The sequence below is a fragment of the Orcinus orca genome, chromosome 3 (assembly GCF_937001465.1).
Source record: "Orcinus orca chromosome 3, mOrcOrc1.1, whole genome shotgun sequence".
NCBI lineage: Eukaryota > Metazoa > Chordata > Mammalia > Artiodactyla > Delphinidae > Orcinus > Orcinus orca.
In genome coordinates this window covers 62533383-62551959 of record NC_064561.1, presented here as the reverse complement: position 1 = coordinate 62551959, position 18577 = coordinate 62533383, and the positions used below count along the sequence as shown (strand labels likewise).

Here is an 18577-nt window from a genome sequence, read left to right as displayed (position 1 = left end):
TTTCATTTTTTGCTATTTTTTTATTTACTAAAGTTTCTTTTTTAAAAAAATTATTTATTTATTTTTGGCTGCATCAGGTCTTCGTTGCTGCACACGGGTTTTCTCTAGTTGCTGCGAGTGGGGGCTACTCTTCCCCCACTACTACTACTACTCTTCGTTGCAGTGCGCGGGCTTCTCACTGCGGTGGCTTCTCTTGTTGCGGAGCATGGGCTCTAGGCGCGCGGGCTTCAGTAGTTATGGCTCACAGGCTCTAGAGTGCAGGCTCAGTAGTTGTGGCACGCAGGCACATGGGTTGTGGCGCATGGGTTTAGTTGCTCCACGGCACGTGGGATCTTCCTGGACAAAGGATTGAACCTGTGTCCCATGCGTTGGCAGGCGGATTTTTAACCACTGCTCTACCAGGGTTATTTCTGACAGAATTAGTTCTTCATTTAAATTTCAGAGTGAAGATTTGAGTCATCCAGCAGTTCTGTCTGCATCAAATTTTATCAATTGTTATATAGTTGTGTGAAGTTTCTTCAATGACTGTTATTTCTACCAGGCTCAACTTTGCTGGCTCAAATTTTGCATATTTGCACTTTAAGATTTGATCTTCAGTCAATTTTTAGTCAATATCACATTTTACTACATGCAATGATAGCTATTTTCAGTTTCAATTTGTATTGGTTATTTTTACCAGAAATATCCATTATGAATTGGACATCAGACTAATACTTTGTATTTATTACTTAGCTAACCTATGAGAAAATTGAGAGCAGTATATGCAACAGAGAGAGCCAGGTAAAACAGAGAGAAAGATTCAGACATGAGGGAGAAAGACAGCAAGAGGAGGTCAAATAAGAAAAAATATTATATTTATAGAAATGGTAATAGCTAATTTTTATTGAGCACTTACTATGAGCCCTGTTCTAAACACTTTAAACGGGCTTACATTCATTTAACCCCCACAGAAACTCTGCGGAGATACAATTATTATTCCCATTTTAAGATGGGGAAACTTTGGAACAAGGAGTGGAAATAAATTGTCCCAAATTATGCAGCAGGTAAAAGGCAGATCCAGGATCCAAACCCAGGCAACCTGTGACAGAGAAGCTGCAGCAGTCCTTCGATATTGCTTGCTTACTTCTTGGTATTGCAGCATTGAAACATCCCCTGGAACAAAATGGTGGGGTGAGTCAAAATGTCCTTCCTCCATCCCATGCTTTGCTGCTACCTGAAATGCTCACCACATTGTCTGTGCCTAATACAATCACATGCTTCCTACAGGGTAGGCGGCCTGACCTCAGGGGGGAGGGGCCCCTGCCCGCAGGGCTGCGTCTCCTTACCCTCTTCTGGGATTCCCAGCATCTGAGCTAATCCTGTTGGAAATTTTATCATCTGTGCTGCAGTTTTTGCTTCTTAGTCTTCCTAAACTAGACCATAAGCTCCTTGAGGGCAGGAGCTGGGTCTCGTTATACTGTTTCCATTTACAAGTGTAGAAATGTATAAGTTAGAAAGGCTAGGAATGAATGTGTCATTTCACTAATAGTGAATTCCACTAAAAGTAATTTGCTTTATTATTTACTTTTTAGTATGATTACTTTGGCCTAACAAGTTCTTCTGCATAAAGGGACCTGTGACCTTTCATGTTAGTTCTGGAAACTTCCTAATTCAAATCTCATGAAGTTTTGATGTTCTGATGCAAGTAACTGGGCTGTGGGTAAACCATTTAATTTCCACATTCCTCTGTTTCTGTTTCGTTCTAAAAGTCCTACAGTATCTGGTAAACAAGGAAATTTGAATATGATACAGAGTCCAAACCCAGCAAGTCTATTTAGAATTTATGTCTGTGACTATAACTATATACTTGATCTTTAAGGTTGGAGAAGTTATCGCTATGTAACCCAGGCTGCCCCAGTTAGAAATCTTAATGTGGCCTAAAATTCCCCACCTGTCCCACACTCAAATCCAATCACTCACCTAGTTTTGTTGATCCTACCTTTTAAATAGCTCCTGCTCTGGGGCAGTGCGGGGAACCAGCAATCTGTCAGGTGAGGTGCCCCGGAGGAGGTAGAGCACATGTGCATCTCGCGAGGTCAGGCATGAAAGAGGGCTGGCGGAAAACAGCGCCGGCGAAGGGAGACTGTCGGCATGGCCTTTGACATAAGGGGTGAAGTAATAGATTAGGTATGAAAGCTAGTCATTTCCCTTCAACATGTGTCACTTTGCTGCCTTCCCTTCTCTTAAATTGTCTTCACTTAGCCATTAGCTTCAGCAACGCGGATCTTCGGGGGCTGAGGCTTGTATAACTGACCATTTTGCGTTTCAACAATCATCATAATCTCATTGAGATTTAAGAACCCTCGGGAGTTCCCTGGTGGTCTAGTGGTTAGGATTTGGCACTTTCACTGCGGTGGCCAGGGTTCAATCCCTGGTCCGGGAACTGAGATCCCTCAAGACGCACGGGTGCGGCAAAAAAAAAGAAAAAGGAAAAAACAAAACAAAAAAACCCCTCACTTTGTTTCCACCTGAGTGGAAGAAAGAGAATAGAAGTATGTTCCAAATGGAATATGCCAATATTTCAAGCAAGGGCTACTTGCAGAAAAGTGGACAAATAGCTAAAAGTTTCTAAAGTCTTCTCTTTTGATATCACACCTGCAACCTCCTTGTTTAATTACAGGTGATTCCATCCTGTTTTACAAAATATATTTCTGAAAAGTTATATACATATATATATATACACACTTACATGTAATAAGGACGAATCTATAAAAGATTACAAATTCACAGTTACACTTAACTATTTGTTTAGAGCTTATCTTTGATGATGTATTTGCAACATTTCATATCTCTGGTCTTTGACCAACTCAAATCAAATAACTTCTAATCAGAAAAAAAAAAAAAAAGTTCCTGAACCTGTCCCCTCTTCTCCAGTCTTGCTGTCATTGTCTTAGCTCAAAGTCTCATTATGGTCAATCACAACAATTTCTACTGTCTCCCTGACTGCAAACTTAACTCTTTTCTAATTCATCATACTGACTGTAGTCAGCAAATCTGATCCTGTCACTTCCCTACTTGAAACCCCTGAATAAAAACTTATTACCGGGCTTCCCTAGTGGCGCAGTGGTTGAGGGTCCGCCTGCTGATGCAGGGAACGCGGGTTCGTGCCCCGGTCCGGGAGGATCCCACATGCCGCAGAGCGGCTGGACCCGTGGGCCATGGCCGCTGAGCCTGTGCGTCCGGAGCCTGTGCTCCGCAACAGGAGAGGCCACAACAATGAGAGGCCCGCGTACCGCAAAAAAACCCCACAAAACTTATTACCTATGGAATAAATATAACCTCACCCACCTTTCTAGTTCATCTCCTGCCACTCCCCTGTACATCAGTGCTTTAGTTCCTAAAATTGCTTCCAAAATGCTATCCCTTAATGCATCCTTTCCTGGTCCTTGTTTGCTTCCTCAGTTTCCATCTTCACAGTGGACTTTCCCTCCAATCAGAGCCCCTGCTTCTGTGTTTCTGCCTGAATTCCCAGCAGTATGGCATAAAGATTCAGGGCAAATGCAATAGTGTGGAATTACCTGACTACACCACTTAAACTGTATGAGTTTGGGCAACTCGATGAACCTTTCTAATTCTCAGCTACCTCATCCGTGAAGTGGGGATAAATTGTTGCCGCATATGACTGTCATGAGGACTTAACTGGGAAGTTCCATATAAAATGCTTGCATGTGGTAATCGCTTAGTCAACACTAGTCATTTGCCATGGCTATGATTTGGTTTATCTACTTCCTCTTCTAGGCTGTGTACTCCATGGACAGAGAGTCTTGTTTCTTTAGCAACTGTGATAGTTCCTGGCACACAGTAAGTGTTCATCAAATGTTTGCCAAATGGACAAATGAATGGATTTGCCAGATCGACAAATGAATTATCTTCTGAATTCGAAATTAGAACACTTGGTCTGATATGTTTTTGTAATGGAGAGGAGTTCATGTAACTTCTAAGATGGAGTTATTGCTACAGCAATAACAAATTATTACTTTACTTTGTCCTGAGACTGGTGTGGTGCTTAATGATACACTACAGATGTTGAGTTTTGTAAATTTTAAGAGACAGAGCTTTCAAATTGAACTGAGGAAGCACAATGTTGTCAAGACTTGGGTTCTAGTCCTGTTTTTGCCACTAACTGGATATGTGACTGTGAGAAAGTTAATAATCAAACTCTCAGGGTCTCTGCTTCCTCATCAAATTTGTGCAAAGAATGTTGGACTAGATGATCTCAAAGATTCTTTTTAGCTTTCCAATTAACTCCTTTTGTAACTTCTCAAGTTGGCAATTTGGGGAAATTGTGTATGACAGTATTTAAAACAATTGCATTATAATAGAGTCTTAAATATTACTTTTATGAAAAAAAACAAAGACTAAGAATGCTCTTTATCCAACTTGAACCCTTTCCCTTGGGTCCCAGGATTGCTTTAGGGACACACCTCTTCCTTGGACAGTAAACCCATTCATTTTACTATGTGTAGGGAAAGTATTTGTTGTTTTAGCTAGCTAATTAAAGTCTTTTAAAAATAATGTTATCTTTTAGAGCTGTCCTTTCACCACTTTCAATCATAACGTCTCTTAAAATAAAAAAAATCCGGGGCTTCCCTGGTGGCGCAATGGTTGAGAGTCCGCCTGCTGATGCAGGGGACATGGGTTCGTGCCCCGGTCTGGAAAGATCCCATATGCCGTGGAGCGGCTAGGCCCGTGAGCCGTGGCCGCTGAACCTGCCCGTCTGGAGCCTGTGCTCCGCAACGGGAGAGGCCACAACAGTGAGAGGCCCGCATACCGAAAAAAAAAAAAAATCCGTAACTTCCTAATTAAAAAAATAACCATTATGTGATGATTCCTGAGATGATGTTGTTTTAATTTTGAAAAACAGAAAAATTGGGACTTCCCTGGTGGTGCAGTGGTTGAGAGTCTGCCTACCGATGCAGGGGACACGGGTTCGTGCCCCGGTCCGGGAAGATCCCACATGCCGCAGAGCGGCTGGGCCCGTGAGCCATGGCCGCTGAGCCTGCGCGTCCGGAGCCTGTGCTCCGCAACAGGAGAGGCCACAGCAGTGAGAGGCCCGCATACCGCAAAAAAAAAAAGAAAAACAGAAAAATTTTAATAGTATGATTTTAGAGCTGGAATGAACTCCGAAAGACATAATTGTTGTTGCTAAAAGAAGGAAAGAGAAATGCCTCACCAATTTAGTAAGATAAATAGCAGTTACTTTAAACAATGCATTTGATTAACAGTTTATATTAATGAACCAAGAGATTATAAATGTGTCATTGAGTATTTTGGAACAAATCCAGAGTTTCTTGGAGTTAAACTAGTAAAATGCATATATAATACAATGGACTTAGGTATAGACACTTATGTTAATAAACCAAGGGATTGCAAATGAGTGGTTGATTATTCTAGGACAAATCCAAATGAGGGTAATCCTAGGGAATGTGATTATCATTTAATAAGTGGAAGCCTAAATAATTATATGGTATTCTATTGGGAAAAAATTGTGGAAACGAAACATAGATGGTCATCCCAGAGTACTGTACTCTACCCTGTGGCTTGCAGATCCCAGGAGGTCCATGAAATTATCTTAAAGGACTGCAAATTCATGAGCTCACTAATTATTTATTGTTTGTTGACTGAATCAGCCAGTGATGTTAATAATAAAAATGACTTCCTTTCTGTTTGCTTCCTATAGAGCGGAACAGAAAAGAACACACCTCTTTTTAAATCTCCTCTTAGCTAGAGAAGTAGGCTTAGCTATATATGCAAGGAAGAGGTTCTTGGGTGGGACAGAGAGTTTCCCAATGCAAGAGTAGGCAAAGATGCTCTAAGTGGAAAGTATATCTCTATTTGGAATAGTGAATTTTCAGACTATCATGACCCAATCCCACTAAAGATTCAAATCAAATAACTTACTGCCCTTGTTCTGCTTCCAATCACATTGAACTGCTTTCTGATAATTTTGCTTGCTCTGTAATTCTGCCCACAGAGAGGATAGGAATGTCTGGCTCATCTGACAGGTGTAATTCTCTGTAAATAAATTGGCATTCTGGTTTATCAAATTGGATCTTTGGTTCTAGTCTTTTTTTTAATAAATATATTTATTTATTTATTATTGGCTGTGTTGGGTCTTCGTTGCTGCATGTGGGCTTTCTCTAGTTGTGGTGAGCACGGGCTACTCTTCGTTGTGGAGTGCGGGCTTCTCATTGTGGTGGCTTCTCTTGTTGTGGAACACGGACTCTAGGTGCGCAGGCTTCAGTAGTTGTGGCACATGGGCTCAGTAGTTGTGGCTTGCGGGCTGTAGAGTGCAGGCTCAGTAGTTGTGGTGCACGGGCTTAGCTGCTTCACAGCATGTGGGATCTTCCTGGATGAGGGATTGAACCCGTGTCCCCTGCATTGGCAGGTGGATTCTTAACCACTGTGCCATCAGGGAAGTCCCTGGTTCTAGTCTTATTTTGCCAAGAAAATATATTTGGAGAACAGTAAAGCTAGGAGTACAATCCTTAACCACACGTATTTCCCAAGGTCAAGGGTACCTTGGGTGCTCTCTTGGCACTCAGGTAACTGAGCCTTTACTAGGGACATTTCTGTGTACTGCTTGCCCTGATCATTGGATGAGCATCTTGTCCAACTCTCTCATTTTATAGATGGATAATAAGGCATACATCACAATATGGCTGTGGTTTCCACCCTCTGCACTTGGCATCATTGAGAGTTAGCTATCTGGAAGCTGAAAACATATTTTAAAAACTTTTTATTTTGAAATAATTTTGGATTTACAGAAGAGTTGCAAAGTTAATACTGAAATCCTCTGCACCCAGCTTCCCTTAGTGTCAACATAACCATGGTACATTTATCAAAACTAAGAGGTACAGGGGACTTCCCTTGTGGCAGAGTGGTTAAGAATCTGCCTGCCAATGCAGGGGACACAGGTTTGAGCCCTGGTCTGCAAAGATCCCACAAGCTGTGGAGCAGCTAAGCCCATGAGCCACAACTACTGAGCCCACGTGCCACAACTACTGAGCCCGCATGCCACAACTACTGAAGCCCGTGCACCTAGAGCCTGTGCTCTGCAACGAGAAGCCACCGCAATGAGAAGCCTGTGCACCGCAATGAAGAGTAGCCCCTGCTCGCAGCAACTAGAGAAAGCCCACACGCAGCAATGAAGACCCAACGCAGACAAAAATAAAACAAACAAACAAACAAACCTAAGAGGTACAATACTAACTAAACTACACACTGTATTAAGATTTCCATGGCTTTTCCCGCTAGTGTCCTTTTTTGGTTCCGGGATGCAAGCCAAGATCCCACATTGCAGTCATGTTTCCTTTGTTGCCTTAAACAGTTTTTCTGTCTTTACCTGTCTTTCATGACTTAGACACTTTTGAAGAATAGTGATCAGGTGTTTTGTAAAATGTTCTTCAATTTGAGTTTGTTTAATGTTTCCTCAAGTTTAGATGGAGGTTACAGATTTTGCGGAAGAATAGCACAGAGGTGAAGAGCCCTTCTCATCATGTCATATTAGGGGTGCATGCTGTCACTGAAGATGTTAATCTCCATCACTTGGTTAAGATGATGTCTGTTGGGTTTCTCCACTGCAAATGTAAGCTGTATCTGGTGGTCACTAAGTCTAATTTACACTCAAGGAGAGGGGACTTAACTCCACCTTCTGAAGGGAGGACTACCAAAGAACTTGTGGACATATGTTAAAACCACCACAGTGATTTATAAATTTGGGGTGGAGATACTTTGAGTAATGCAATATCCTGTTTCTCCTTAAAGTTTCACCCACTCATTTTAGCACTCATCAGTAGATCTTGCCTGCAGCAATGATTACTGTGGTGTTCTAATGGTAATTTCCTGTTTTCCTCATTCCTTTCATGTTTATTTGCAAACAAGGTTGTAAATGGATATCTATTTGTACCCCAGTGTGTTTTGTGACCTGGTGTCTTTTTATCTGGCTTCTCAATTTGGTCAACTTGGATAAGTCCTTCTCTTGAAGATATCTTTTCTTCTAGAAGACAGATTCACAAGTTTCTTTTCCCCTTCCTTTTGTAGTCATCAGATTTTCTACAAGTTTTGGCATTAAAAAAAAAAGCATACAGCATTGTTGGCTTTCCAACAAAAGGTCAAACGAGTTAATTATATCTCAATTTTTAAGGAGTCAAACATGAGATTTTTGTTACCTTAATCTCCCTTATGAAGATGTTTTTACTCTTTACGTGTGTTGGGGTACCTCATATCATCTCCTTTACTTTCTCATCGACTGTCCAACTAAAAACTAACAATGTAAGCAGACACATTTTGCTGTGTATCAGTTTAAGTACTTTTAGGCAGCTTCCTATAGTTGAATGTTTCAAGGGCTTAGAATATTTTCTCTATGAATGGATGATTTCAATATTAAAAAAGTAGAGAGGATAGTATCATAAACCCTCATCTCCCCATCACCCAGCTTCAACAGTTATAAAGGTATAGTCAACCTTTTTTCATCTATAACCTGCTGCCCTCCCCTCACATTCTCTCCCTGACCTTGCTGCTCCCCATTCTTGTTTATTTTGAAGCTAATCCCAGATATTATTTTATCCGAAAGTCTTTAGTAGGTATTAGAATTTTTTTTTGGTGTCAACTAGAAATGATAATCATTAACTAATTTACTCATTGACTTATTTATTAAATGGCACTGAGCTATATTCAGGAGAACCTGATTAAAAAACATGAATGCATTCCTACTCTCTTGGAGTCTGTATTCAACTGCACATTGAAGTTATAATCTGAGCCACCTTAGTAAATTTCTTAGTTACCTAACTTCTCTTTGTCTCAGTTTCTTGATATGTAAAAGAGACAGTGATGTTACCTTACCTAGATGATTGTTGTGAAAAGAAAATGGATAATGTATGAAAATTCTAGCATCAAAAATTATTGATTGTAGCTAATTGAAATGGATTGAATAACTGAAAACCCGTGTGTCCGTAATAATACTTAAAGAAGTCAGAAAAAAGGAATCTGTTCCCAGTTGAGATGACTATCAAACCATCATTTTATTTTGAAAGTTAATAAATGAAGGGGAAGGACTAAGCATTTATCCACTTTTAGCATAGAAACTGTATTTGGGGGCAATAGCCCCTGTTGTTGAAGGAAATCTCTAATTTACAGAAGAATTGTTAGCTAGTAAATGTAGAAAGTAACATGTAATTAGAAAATCATTATTTTGCTTGCCCTAAGGAAAGTATTGATTCAGGAAAAGATAAAATCATTAAACCATTAGGTCATGGTGGATAGGTAGGGTGACCATTTGTTCAATTTTGCTGGAGATGGTCTTGGTTTATGACTGTTGTCCAAAAGTAATCATTAATAGTGCAGATAACATTCTGATTACAATGTAAGGATTGAGCTGTCATAACCTTAACCCAATGTCAGTGATTAAGGGTGGGAAATTTAGATATTCATGTGTCTCCTGGTATGAGGTAACTGAAATACACAGTACTACTTACGAAGTCCTCTTGATAAAAATGTTCAATTTATATCTGATCAAGTCTTCAGATCTAACTTCTAACTTATAAAAAATACAAGGGTTAGAGGAATCAATCAGACAGATCCAAAAGGTGGAACTGGTCTGGGATCTTCAGCAAGTCAGTGTCATGAAAAAACGGACTGTTCTAGGTTAAAAGGGTCTTAAGTGACATAGCAGCCAGATGCATTGTATGGTTCTGAATTGGATCCTGATTGGATCAGAACAAACCAGTTGAAAAGGACATTTTAGCGACAGTTGGGGAAATTTGAATATGGATTTGGTATTACTGCTAATTATGTTAGAAGTGAAAATGTTATTTTTGATCTGTAGAAAACTATGGGATTTTTAAAAAGAGATAAATACTGATGTATTGAAGGATGGAATGTCATGATGTTTATAATTTACTTTAAAATACTTCAGAATTAAAAACAATAAAGTGAGTTGACAGGAAAAGAAATAAGGTAAAATATGTAAAACACATTATACCCATAATGCTCAATGTTACAATAGGTAGTAACAAGTGCTTGGAATGTTACAAAGGCATCTTGTGTGCTATAGGAGAATATGATAGGGGAAATTACCTAGATGGGGGTGGCTAGCGGTCAGATTTTCTCTCTGAAGAATGCTTCCTGGAGGAAGTAATTGTGTAAGTTGAGACCTGAAAGGAAGTGTGGTAGGTGAGATGGCCCCCAGTGATCCCACCTCCTGGTATTCAGCTCTTGTGCAATCCGCTCCCCTTAAGTGTGGGCTGGATGTATTGACTTGCTTTAATGAATAGAGTATGGGCAGAAGTGATGGAATTTCACTCTAATATTAGGTTACAAAATGTCTGTGGCTTCCATCTTGGGTATTCTCCCTCTGTCTCTCTCTCTTCCTCTCTTTCTTAGATTGCTCATGCTGGGAGAAGCAAACTGCCATGTTGTCATCAGCCCCATGAAGAGACCCATGTGGTATGTCCTCAGTCTAACAACCCACGAGGAAGTGACATATGCCAACAATCATGTGAGTGAACTCAGAAGCAGATTCTATCAATACAACCTTGGGTGAGTCTTACCCCTGCGGCTCAGTGTCCCCATATGTAAAATGGGGACAGTATGCCTGCCCTGCAGGGGATTAAAAATAGTGTATGCAAAGTACCTACCATGGGCTTAAGGTAAGTGTTCAAAAATGGTAGTTATTAAGAAAAAAAAAACTGACTCAGCGTTGGAAACACTTCTCAAGAGTCACTTCTGAAGAGTGACTTCATAACAAAGACTTAGAGCCCTGATGATATTAATCAGTTTTGAGCCAACACTGCCTCTTCAGTTCACTTTGATATACTAAATGTTAGGATCTATAACTCAGTTGCTGCCAATTGGGCAAAGATGGTATTTGATTTTCTGTTCTGTACAGCTATGCCCATCTGTAGTATCTTAAGAGTTATCAAGCTTTGACTACAGGAAGTCTATTTGGTTTCTTAAAAGATTCACTGAATTTCTTTAATTCTTTTTTTACATTGATTTAATCAAATGGTTCACTGAAGACACAGCTCATATTTGCATTATGTTTTTAATAACTATTGAGTGTAAAATACCTGAATTTCAAGGACATGTTTATGTGAGTAAACTATAGTAGTGAAGCAATGAAATGATTTTATATCTATCTATATCTATCTAATTATATTTATCGAATTATATCTATCTCTATCTCTATATCTAATACGTGTGATACGTCTACATATGTATATATGTCTGCCCCACAAGGCATTCTTCTATCCATTCAAACTGACAGTTTGTTGTCATCTTTTATAATATGCCAGTGACTATCTTTCTGTAAGGTATCCATTTTGAGGTGGGTTTTCTTTGTTTCGTTTTGTTTTCCAGCAGTGGGGATTAGTCTGTCTTGAGCCATCTATATAAGTATTATTTTTGGAATAGTTTGCCAGGACTTGGAGATACATGCTTGTGTTGAAAAAGGGATCTAACCATCACTCTCATTCAAGCTCCAGTTTGTTCAAATGTTACGTATTTAGTGGAATTTTAACCATACTTTCCTTTTTCCAAACGATCATGGTCAGAACTGTGTTCAGCCTTTATCACATTTTATCATACTTCGTTGATTTTGAATATTTAACTGGCATTCAGTATAGCATGGTACTTATTGAAATACTGTAATTCACATACAATAAAATTCACTCTTTAAAGTGTACCATTCAACAGGTTTTAGTATAGTCACCAAATTGTGCAATCATCACCGCTTTCTAATTTTAGAATATTTTTATCATCCAAAAAGAAATCCCATACCCATTAGCAGTCACTCCCCACCCCCATCCTGGAAATCTACTTTCCATCTCTATGGACTTGCCTATTCTGGCTACTTCATTAAATGGAATCATATTGAGGCAGGAGGTAGATGGGCCCCCCCAGGGTTAGCAATTGGAGTTCGTTCCCTGTGAACAGAAACTCCAAAATATCAACAGCAGGACAATTGAGAGAGGAGGCTGGGCCCTGCCCAGATAAAAGATAAGAGACCACATATTTCTCATTTTTGAAGTCAAGGAGACCTTCTCGACTAGAAAGCTCCTTGGAGGTCAAAAGGGGAATGATATCAAGTATACCCATAGGCCTCTTTGCTGGAATCCATCTTGACTGAGAGATGCACGCACACACATGGGAAGATCCTGAGATATACCAATTACGGACTCTGAACCAGGCAAGTCAAAATGATTGGCCAAAGAAAACCCGGAAGAAATACCCCACATAAGTGATTGTAAACTACCACGAGGGCACAACTCTATCAGCCAAGATTGAGGCAGGACATAGTTGGCCACCCACCCTGCCCAGGGTAAGCAACTGGAGTTCGTTCCCTGTGGACAGAAACTCCAGTTGTTTACCCTGCAGGGGGCCCACCTATCTCTTGCCTCAATATGATATGTAGCCTTTGGTGTCTGGCTTCTTTCACCTAGCATAACGTTTTCAAGGTTCATCCATGTTGTAGCATGTATCAGTACTTCATTATTTTTTATGGCTGAATAATATCCCTTTGTATAAATACACCATATTTTTAAATCGATTCACCAATTGCTTGGACATTTTAGCTATTATGAATAATGCTGCTATGAATATTTTTGTACAAGTTTTTGTGTACATGTATGTTTTCAGTTTTTCTTGGATCACGGTGTTTAGCAATGGAGATTTGCTGATATACTGTCTCAGGTTTAAGGCCAGGCTCTGCCATTTATTAGCTGTGTAAACTTGGCCAAGTTACTTAACTTCTCTCTGCCTCAGTCTCATCTACAAACTGTGGCTATTCATAGTACTCACCTCTTATAAGGCCTTTTTATGAGGCCTAAAACAGATAATACATGGAAAGTAATTAGGACAGTGCTTGGTATATATGCTTAGGTCTGAGTAAAATATATCTATTATTAGTTTAATATTTCGAGTTCCTTAATGGTAGAATTCATCTTCATCATGACTTTGAAACTCCAGTGCCTAAAGTTTTGTTTTGTTTTGTTTTTTTAATAAAAAGACAAATAAATATTCAGAATTCCTTCTGGGTATCAGGGTATGCTAATTTCAGACAAGTGTATTTTGAAATTGAAGGACAGATGGTTTAAACTGTAAATTGCCTGAGGCTTGCCTCCTGCAACTTACTTAATACAGCAACTTACAACACTTCTTAGCCTGCGACTAATTATTTAATACAATTTGAGGTATTCTTGTAGTTAGTAATATATTATTTAATAACACGGGTATAATCCAGTGGTGCCTTAAGACTCCTGATTCTGAAAAGCTGGGAAATGGCTCATTTCCACAGCAACTCTGTGATTGGTTTACCGGCGACCCAGGTCGATTTTTGATTGGCTCACGCAATGGAAATGGTCTCCACCCGAGCCAATATGTCCAGTATGAGGCCAATATGGCTCCACAACTGACTTTTCTGGAAGCCGGCAGACACGTGGCTACCGCAGGCCGAGGAGTACGTGGGAGGACCCAGTTTCACTTACCGCGAGAGGGCGCCGGCAGTTCCCCATTGCTGAAGTCTCGTTTACCATAAAGCCTCCGAGCGACCAATCAACTGGCTGTCTCCATACCGCTTTCAAAGTCGGCGGGCCCTTTCACCAATAATAAGGCAGATACCATCCTCAGCTCGAGGATTGATAGAAAGTCTGACCAGTCATTTCACAGATCTCTGCTATCTCCGCCTCTCTCGCGCGAGATTGATGATCCGCCCGGCCAATAGGGAACGCTGAGGCGGCGGGTGGAAGAACGCGGCCCTCTGTAATGGCGGAGCGTGGCGGGGACGGGGGGGACGGTGAGCGATTCAACCCGGGGGAGCTCAGGTAAGGGCGCTGCTCTACCTTACATCTTGGCGCTCCGGCGTCCCAGGGGCTCGGCCCGCCGCGCGGAGGGCCGGGGTGGAGGGTGGGCCGAAGACGCGCAGCGGCTGGGGGTCAGGACCGCATGGGATTGGAGAAGGGGGAAGGGAAGGCGGCTTGAATGAGGGAGCCGGGCCGGGACTGGGTCGCGGCCTCCTGCACGTTCTCGGGGCGCTTCCTGCGGTTTTCGCGGGGCCCCGGCGCCCTTCGCGGCCTGCGGCCCTTGGGCCGGACCCGGCGTTCCCGCTTTGGGGCCCCGCCTCAGGCGCGGGCCGCCTCAGCCTTGCTCCCGGCGCGACGCCGGCGGGGGCCCAGTTTTCCTCCCGGAAGCCTTCCACGCCTCAGCCAACTCCCCGGCTCGGTCTTCTCCACGCCCTCCGGCGCCCTTTGGGGTCCCCACGTCTGCCCTGTTCCTTCTTCCCCACGTTGCTTGCTTTTCATTAACTTCGTGCGGCCTTCCTTTCTCGTATCCTTTGGTTTCTTACCCCGTATTTGTGAGTAGTAACAATAGCAGCAGCCGTTTGTTAGGTGCTTCCAGGGGCCAGAGGACCCTTTCCTTAGACTTGTCTCTTGTGATCCTCACACCCATCCTTTGGAGTAGTTGCTGTTATCATTTTGCAGGCCCCAGTGCAAGAGCCATCTTCAGTTAAGTGACTTGCCCATCGTACAGGTGAGGAAACTGAGCCTCGTAGAGGTTGGGGAAGTAGAACCGGCTCGGTTTGGTGGAATCGTGGCTCCAGGAAGTGGCTTGAACCCAGGCAGCCAGACTCGGTGCAGTCTTCCATTCCTCTTCCGTTTGTCTGCTCACGCCATCGCCCTAAGGATGGCAGTGACCTTTCTTGCCTTGGTTTTTTCCCTGCCTCTGGAATTTGTAATTAAGTGTCTTGGAGAGAAAAATCTTTAGTCAGTGGTTTTTAAGGAAAACGAGGTACTGAGCTTTGCGTGTATTTGATACTTTTTTTTTTTTTTAATGTTTCTGGGTGGGAAAAATGTCATGTCAGATGTTCAGCTCCCATTCTGAATTGTGCCACTGTCAGTCTTTGAGAATGAAAAAGCGCAGAATAAGTTATGAGGACTCTAGTATTGTCTAGAGCACCAGATGAAATTGTATAAGGAAAACGGGTATTGTTACTTAAGTTTTCAGGGAAAAAGAAAAAGTCATGTTTTTTAGATTCTGAATGGTCACAAAAATTCTTACTCTGGTAGGAATAAAGTCTTATTTCAGGGATGTATCTCAAATCCTTTAAACCCCACGTGTACACTTCAGTAATGAGTGATCAAAGTGCATTGCCAGGGTCGTTCAGTTTTCGTGATGAAAGGTTCATTCCTGATTCTGACCTTAAGAGAAGGTTACTAGTCTTACAGGTTTATTTGGGAACATTACTTTGCGTTTTAGAGAGTATTTTTCTTCAGTTTTACAATGAGTAGCCTTTTAGACTTTAATAGTAGTCTAGACATTGTTGCAAAACTGATTTGAATAGGACTTTAAATTAGGTGTTCTGTTGGAAATGTTTTATACCTTAGCCTGTTGGGTTGGAAGTTCCTTCCAGAGCATATTGTAGACTTTTATTTTAACATTTGTCATGGTTTAAGAGAAATTAGTTGTTCTTGTGGCCTCTGATGGCAGAAATTGGGGCTTAATTTTTGTATTTGTATTCTGAACGCATGTCATGGTGTGTCACTATCATAGTGCCTGAAGAATAAGGTGTTCAGTGTATATATATTGTAAATAAATGAATAGAGGAGATTTAGAGATGGTCCGTGTAGTGGACCCACATTAATTAAGTGTGTGCAGTGTGAGAGTCACTGACCTAGGTGCTGGCAGTAGAGTCTTGAACCAGACTAAAAACCTTTTTCCTCAGGGACCTTCCATGCTAATTAAGATTGATCTAAATTCCAAACTAACCACATCAAATGAGGAAATCAGCCTGCAAATGTGAAGAGACTTACACAGGGTCACCGAGGTATTGGCAGGGTCTGGATTAAAACCTAGGTCTCCTCACTAGTCTTCCTTTTAATTTGCCTGCCATATATCAGCATTTAAAAAATTTTTGCTCTTCCTGTTATATTAAAGTATTTGCAGACTTGTCTTCACCATTGGGAAGATTGCATATCTGGATTTAGTACTTCTAGGGAAATACATTTGTTCTTGTAAAAAAATTTTTTGGGTTTCTGTTCATGCAAGTAGGCTTCTGTTTTCCTAAAGATTGAAAGTGGTAGGAATGCAAATAACCTACAATAGACAGAATTTATTTGGAGTTCCAAATGCCTTTCTATTCCTTTATGGTTGAGGGTCATTAAGATTTAGAGTTATATTTGTATAGATCGTTTACCCAAGGCCTATATTTACTTATTAATGCTTTATGACTTATGATAAGGTACTTGGCAGTCTAAATTTCCTCAGCTGTATAATGGGAATAAGAATATGTTGGTGTTACCACTGACTAACTACCATAAACAAGTTCTTTTTCTGTGCCATAGTTTCCTCTGTAAAAATGGTGCCAAACTTATCTCATTGGGTTGTTGTTAGGATTGAAAGACTTTAGTACAAATAATGTCCCTATAACCGTACCAGGTATATAGGAAGTACCCAGGGTTCACTATCATTATTAAAACAATAATTGAACACTACCATCCTGGACACTGAGATGCATCACTATAATAAGGAGAAACTATGTACTAGTGGGTAGAGATAATACAAAAGTAAACAAATACGTGAGATGTTTTTTTCATAGCATTTACCATAATTGTAAACTCAAATTGGGTAATGAAATAGAGAGGGCCTGGGAGAGACTAGGGTGAGAAAGGAGTTTAAGGTGAACTTTGAGCTGAGACTGAAGAGTGAGTCAGTTATATAAAGATCTGGGGAAAAGCATGCCAGGCAGAGGGAACAACTGCAGAGGCTTCAGGGTAATCAGGTAGTTGATCAGAAAGACTAGAGTCTGTAGAGAGGTCAGCAAGGGCCAGGTTATGTAGAGCCTGCTAATAATAATTATAGTAATAGTTAACACTACTAATATTAAAACCGTTTAACAGTAATTTTAGTATTTTACTAAATTATTAGTATTTTATTAATACTCTTACTATACTGATGTTACAGCAACAGCAATAATAGCTAATACTTAATGTGCTGGGTGCTGTTCCAAGTTCTTTATTAGCACATTTAATCCTCAGTGCAGGTCTGGTGAGGTTGTTGTGATGAAGCAGTGTATATAAAGAGCTCAGCACATGTGCTATACATATCTGACATCAGAAAATGGCAACTTGAGGCTGTCGATAGAGGAAATTATGCGAATTTTGCCACCATTTTCATGGCAGACTTTGAAAGCCATCTAGTCAAATTGGCCACCAAGTGCTTTTCAGGTAGAGCACTATGCTAGGTTTGTGGGGGAATGAAAGTAATGATAGTTAAAATAGTTTACTGTGTACCAGGTACTATCCTAAATGTTTCATGGGGATTATCTCATTGAACAGAGAGGTTTTATTTCTATTCCCCCCCCACCCCGCTCCCCGCTCATTTACATGTGAGTATATTCAGGCTCAGAAAAAATGTGAGCAGCCTGACAACAAAAGGCAGAGCCCTGATTTGACTCTTCATGCTTTTAGAACCTAAAATGCTTAACTTCAAGTTATAACTAGGAAGTGTGAAATTCTAAAGAGAGAAATAGTATAGATTTTTTGAAAAGGAAGAGGCAGATTCAGGAAATCTTAGATTAAGATACATTGTTAACTGAAGGCTGAAATGGAATATCTTTTCTTGGTGGTTAAGTTTTTTCCTGCCCTAAAGGTTAAGACATTGCTTCAATAACAGTGACCATCTGTCTTTTGGGAGTGCATATAATTTGAAAAAGACTGATTATTCTTTTTGCAATCACTTTTAAACTCATACTTTCTAACATTGAGTGTAGGATCATTTGCAGATTTGGTGAAATATATTTGGTATGGTAGTTCTGGATGTGTTTACAATCCTAGTGCTCTCCTAGAAGGCAAATTGGTTCTTTATTAGGATTTTTTGTGTCAGAATTGAATTACGATGTGGAAAACTTAGAGAACATTGAAACGGGGGTAGTCTTAAGCACAGGATTGAAAAGTGTAGGAAAGTTGGAAGAGCCTGGTGAGGAGAGAGTATAAGAATGATTACCATCAAATGTACATGAGGAATATAATTGTTAATCTTCTCTTGAGCACTGAAATGTAAATTTCATGTATAATGGAGAGATTTATCATAGCTACTGGGAAGACTGTGATAAGTGCTCAGTAAATTGACTGGCAAATTATAGTAAAGATTTTTTTAACATTCTATATACCCTATTTGTAAGATACAGTTACCTAGGTGTTCAATGGTACATTCAGCAAATACTTATTGAGCCTTACTATGGGCAGGCATAACTATGTGCTGGGGATATAAAGGTGAACAGGACAGACAGTTGTTGCTCAAAAGGGGCTTAGATAGAAAGCATGGTATAGCATTTAAGAGCCATTCACCTGTGTTTGAATTCTGGCTTTACCACTGAACCAGCTGTGTGGCCTTGGGCAAGTTATCTTACTTTTGTGCACCTTAATCTGTAAAATGAGTTTGATAAAATCTATCTCAGGGTTGCTGTGATGATTAAATAACTTAAAAAGAGCTTATGATTACTGCCTGGCACATAGTAAGCACTTGTTAGAGTTAATAATTTTTT

At 40.5% G+C, this 18577-nt stretch overlaps 1 protein-coding gene and 1 long non-coding RNA gene across 14 annotated transcripts in view; one reads left to right on the top strand and one right to left on the bottom strand.

Moving 5' to 3' along the window:
- Positions 1-691: 691 nt before the first annotated feature.
- On the bottom strand, positions 692-13801 carry LOC125964011 (uncharacterized). The gene is made up of 3 exons (XR_007476503.1): positions 13524-13801; positions 1979-2135; positions 692-1152 (listed from the first exon to the last, which is right to left on the bottom strand). It is a non-coding gene; the product is annotated as an uncharacterized LOC125964011 (long non-coding RNA).
- Positions 13709-18577, top strand: part of TCERG1 (transcription elongation regulator 1) — a 59842-nt gene continuing 54973 nt past the window's right edge. For 11 of the 13 annotated variants that reach the window (XR_004477200.2, XM_049708039.1, XM_004280398.3 and 8 more), the window contains exon 1: positions 13710-13859. Coding sequence is in view for 12 of the 13 variants with exons in the window: in XM_049708039.1 (XP_049563996.1) it covers positions 13801-13859 (59 nt within the window). In the remaining variant the exon portion in view is untranslated. Of the gene's footprint in view, positions 13860-18577 lie in introns of all 13 variants that reach the window. The other 2 variants (XM_033406853.2, XM_033406854.2) reach the window with 1 other exon arrangement.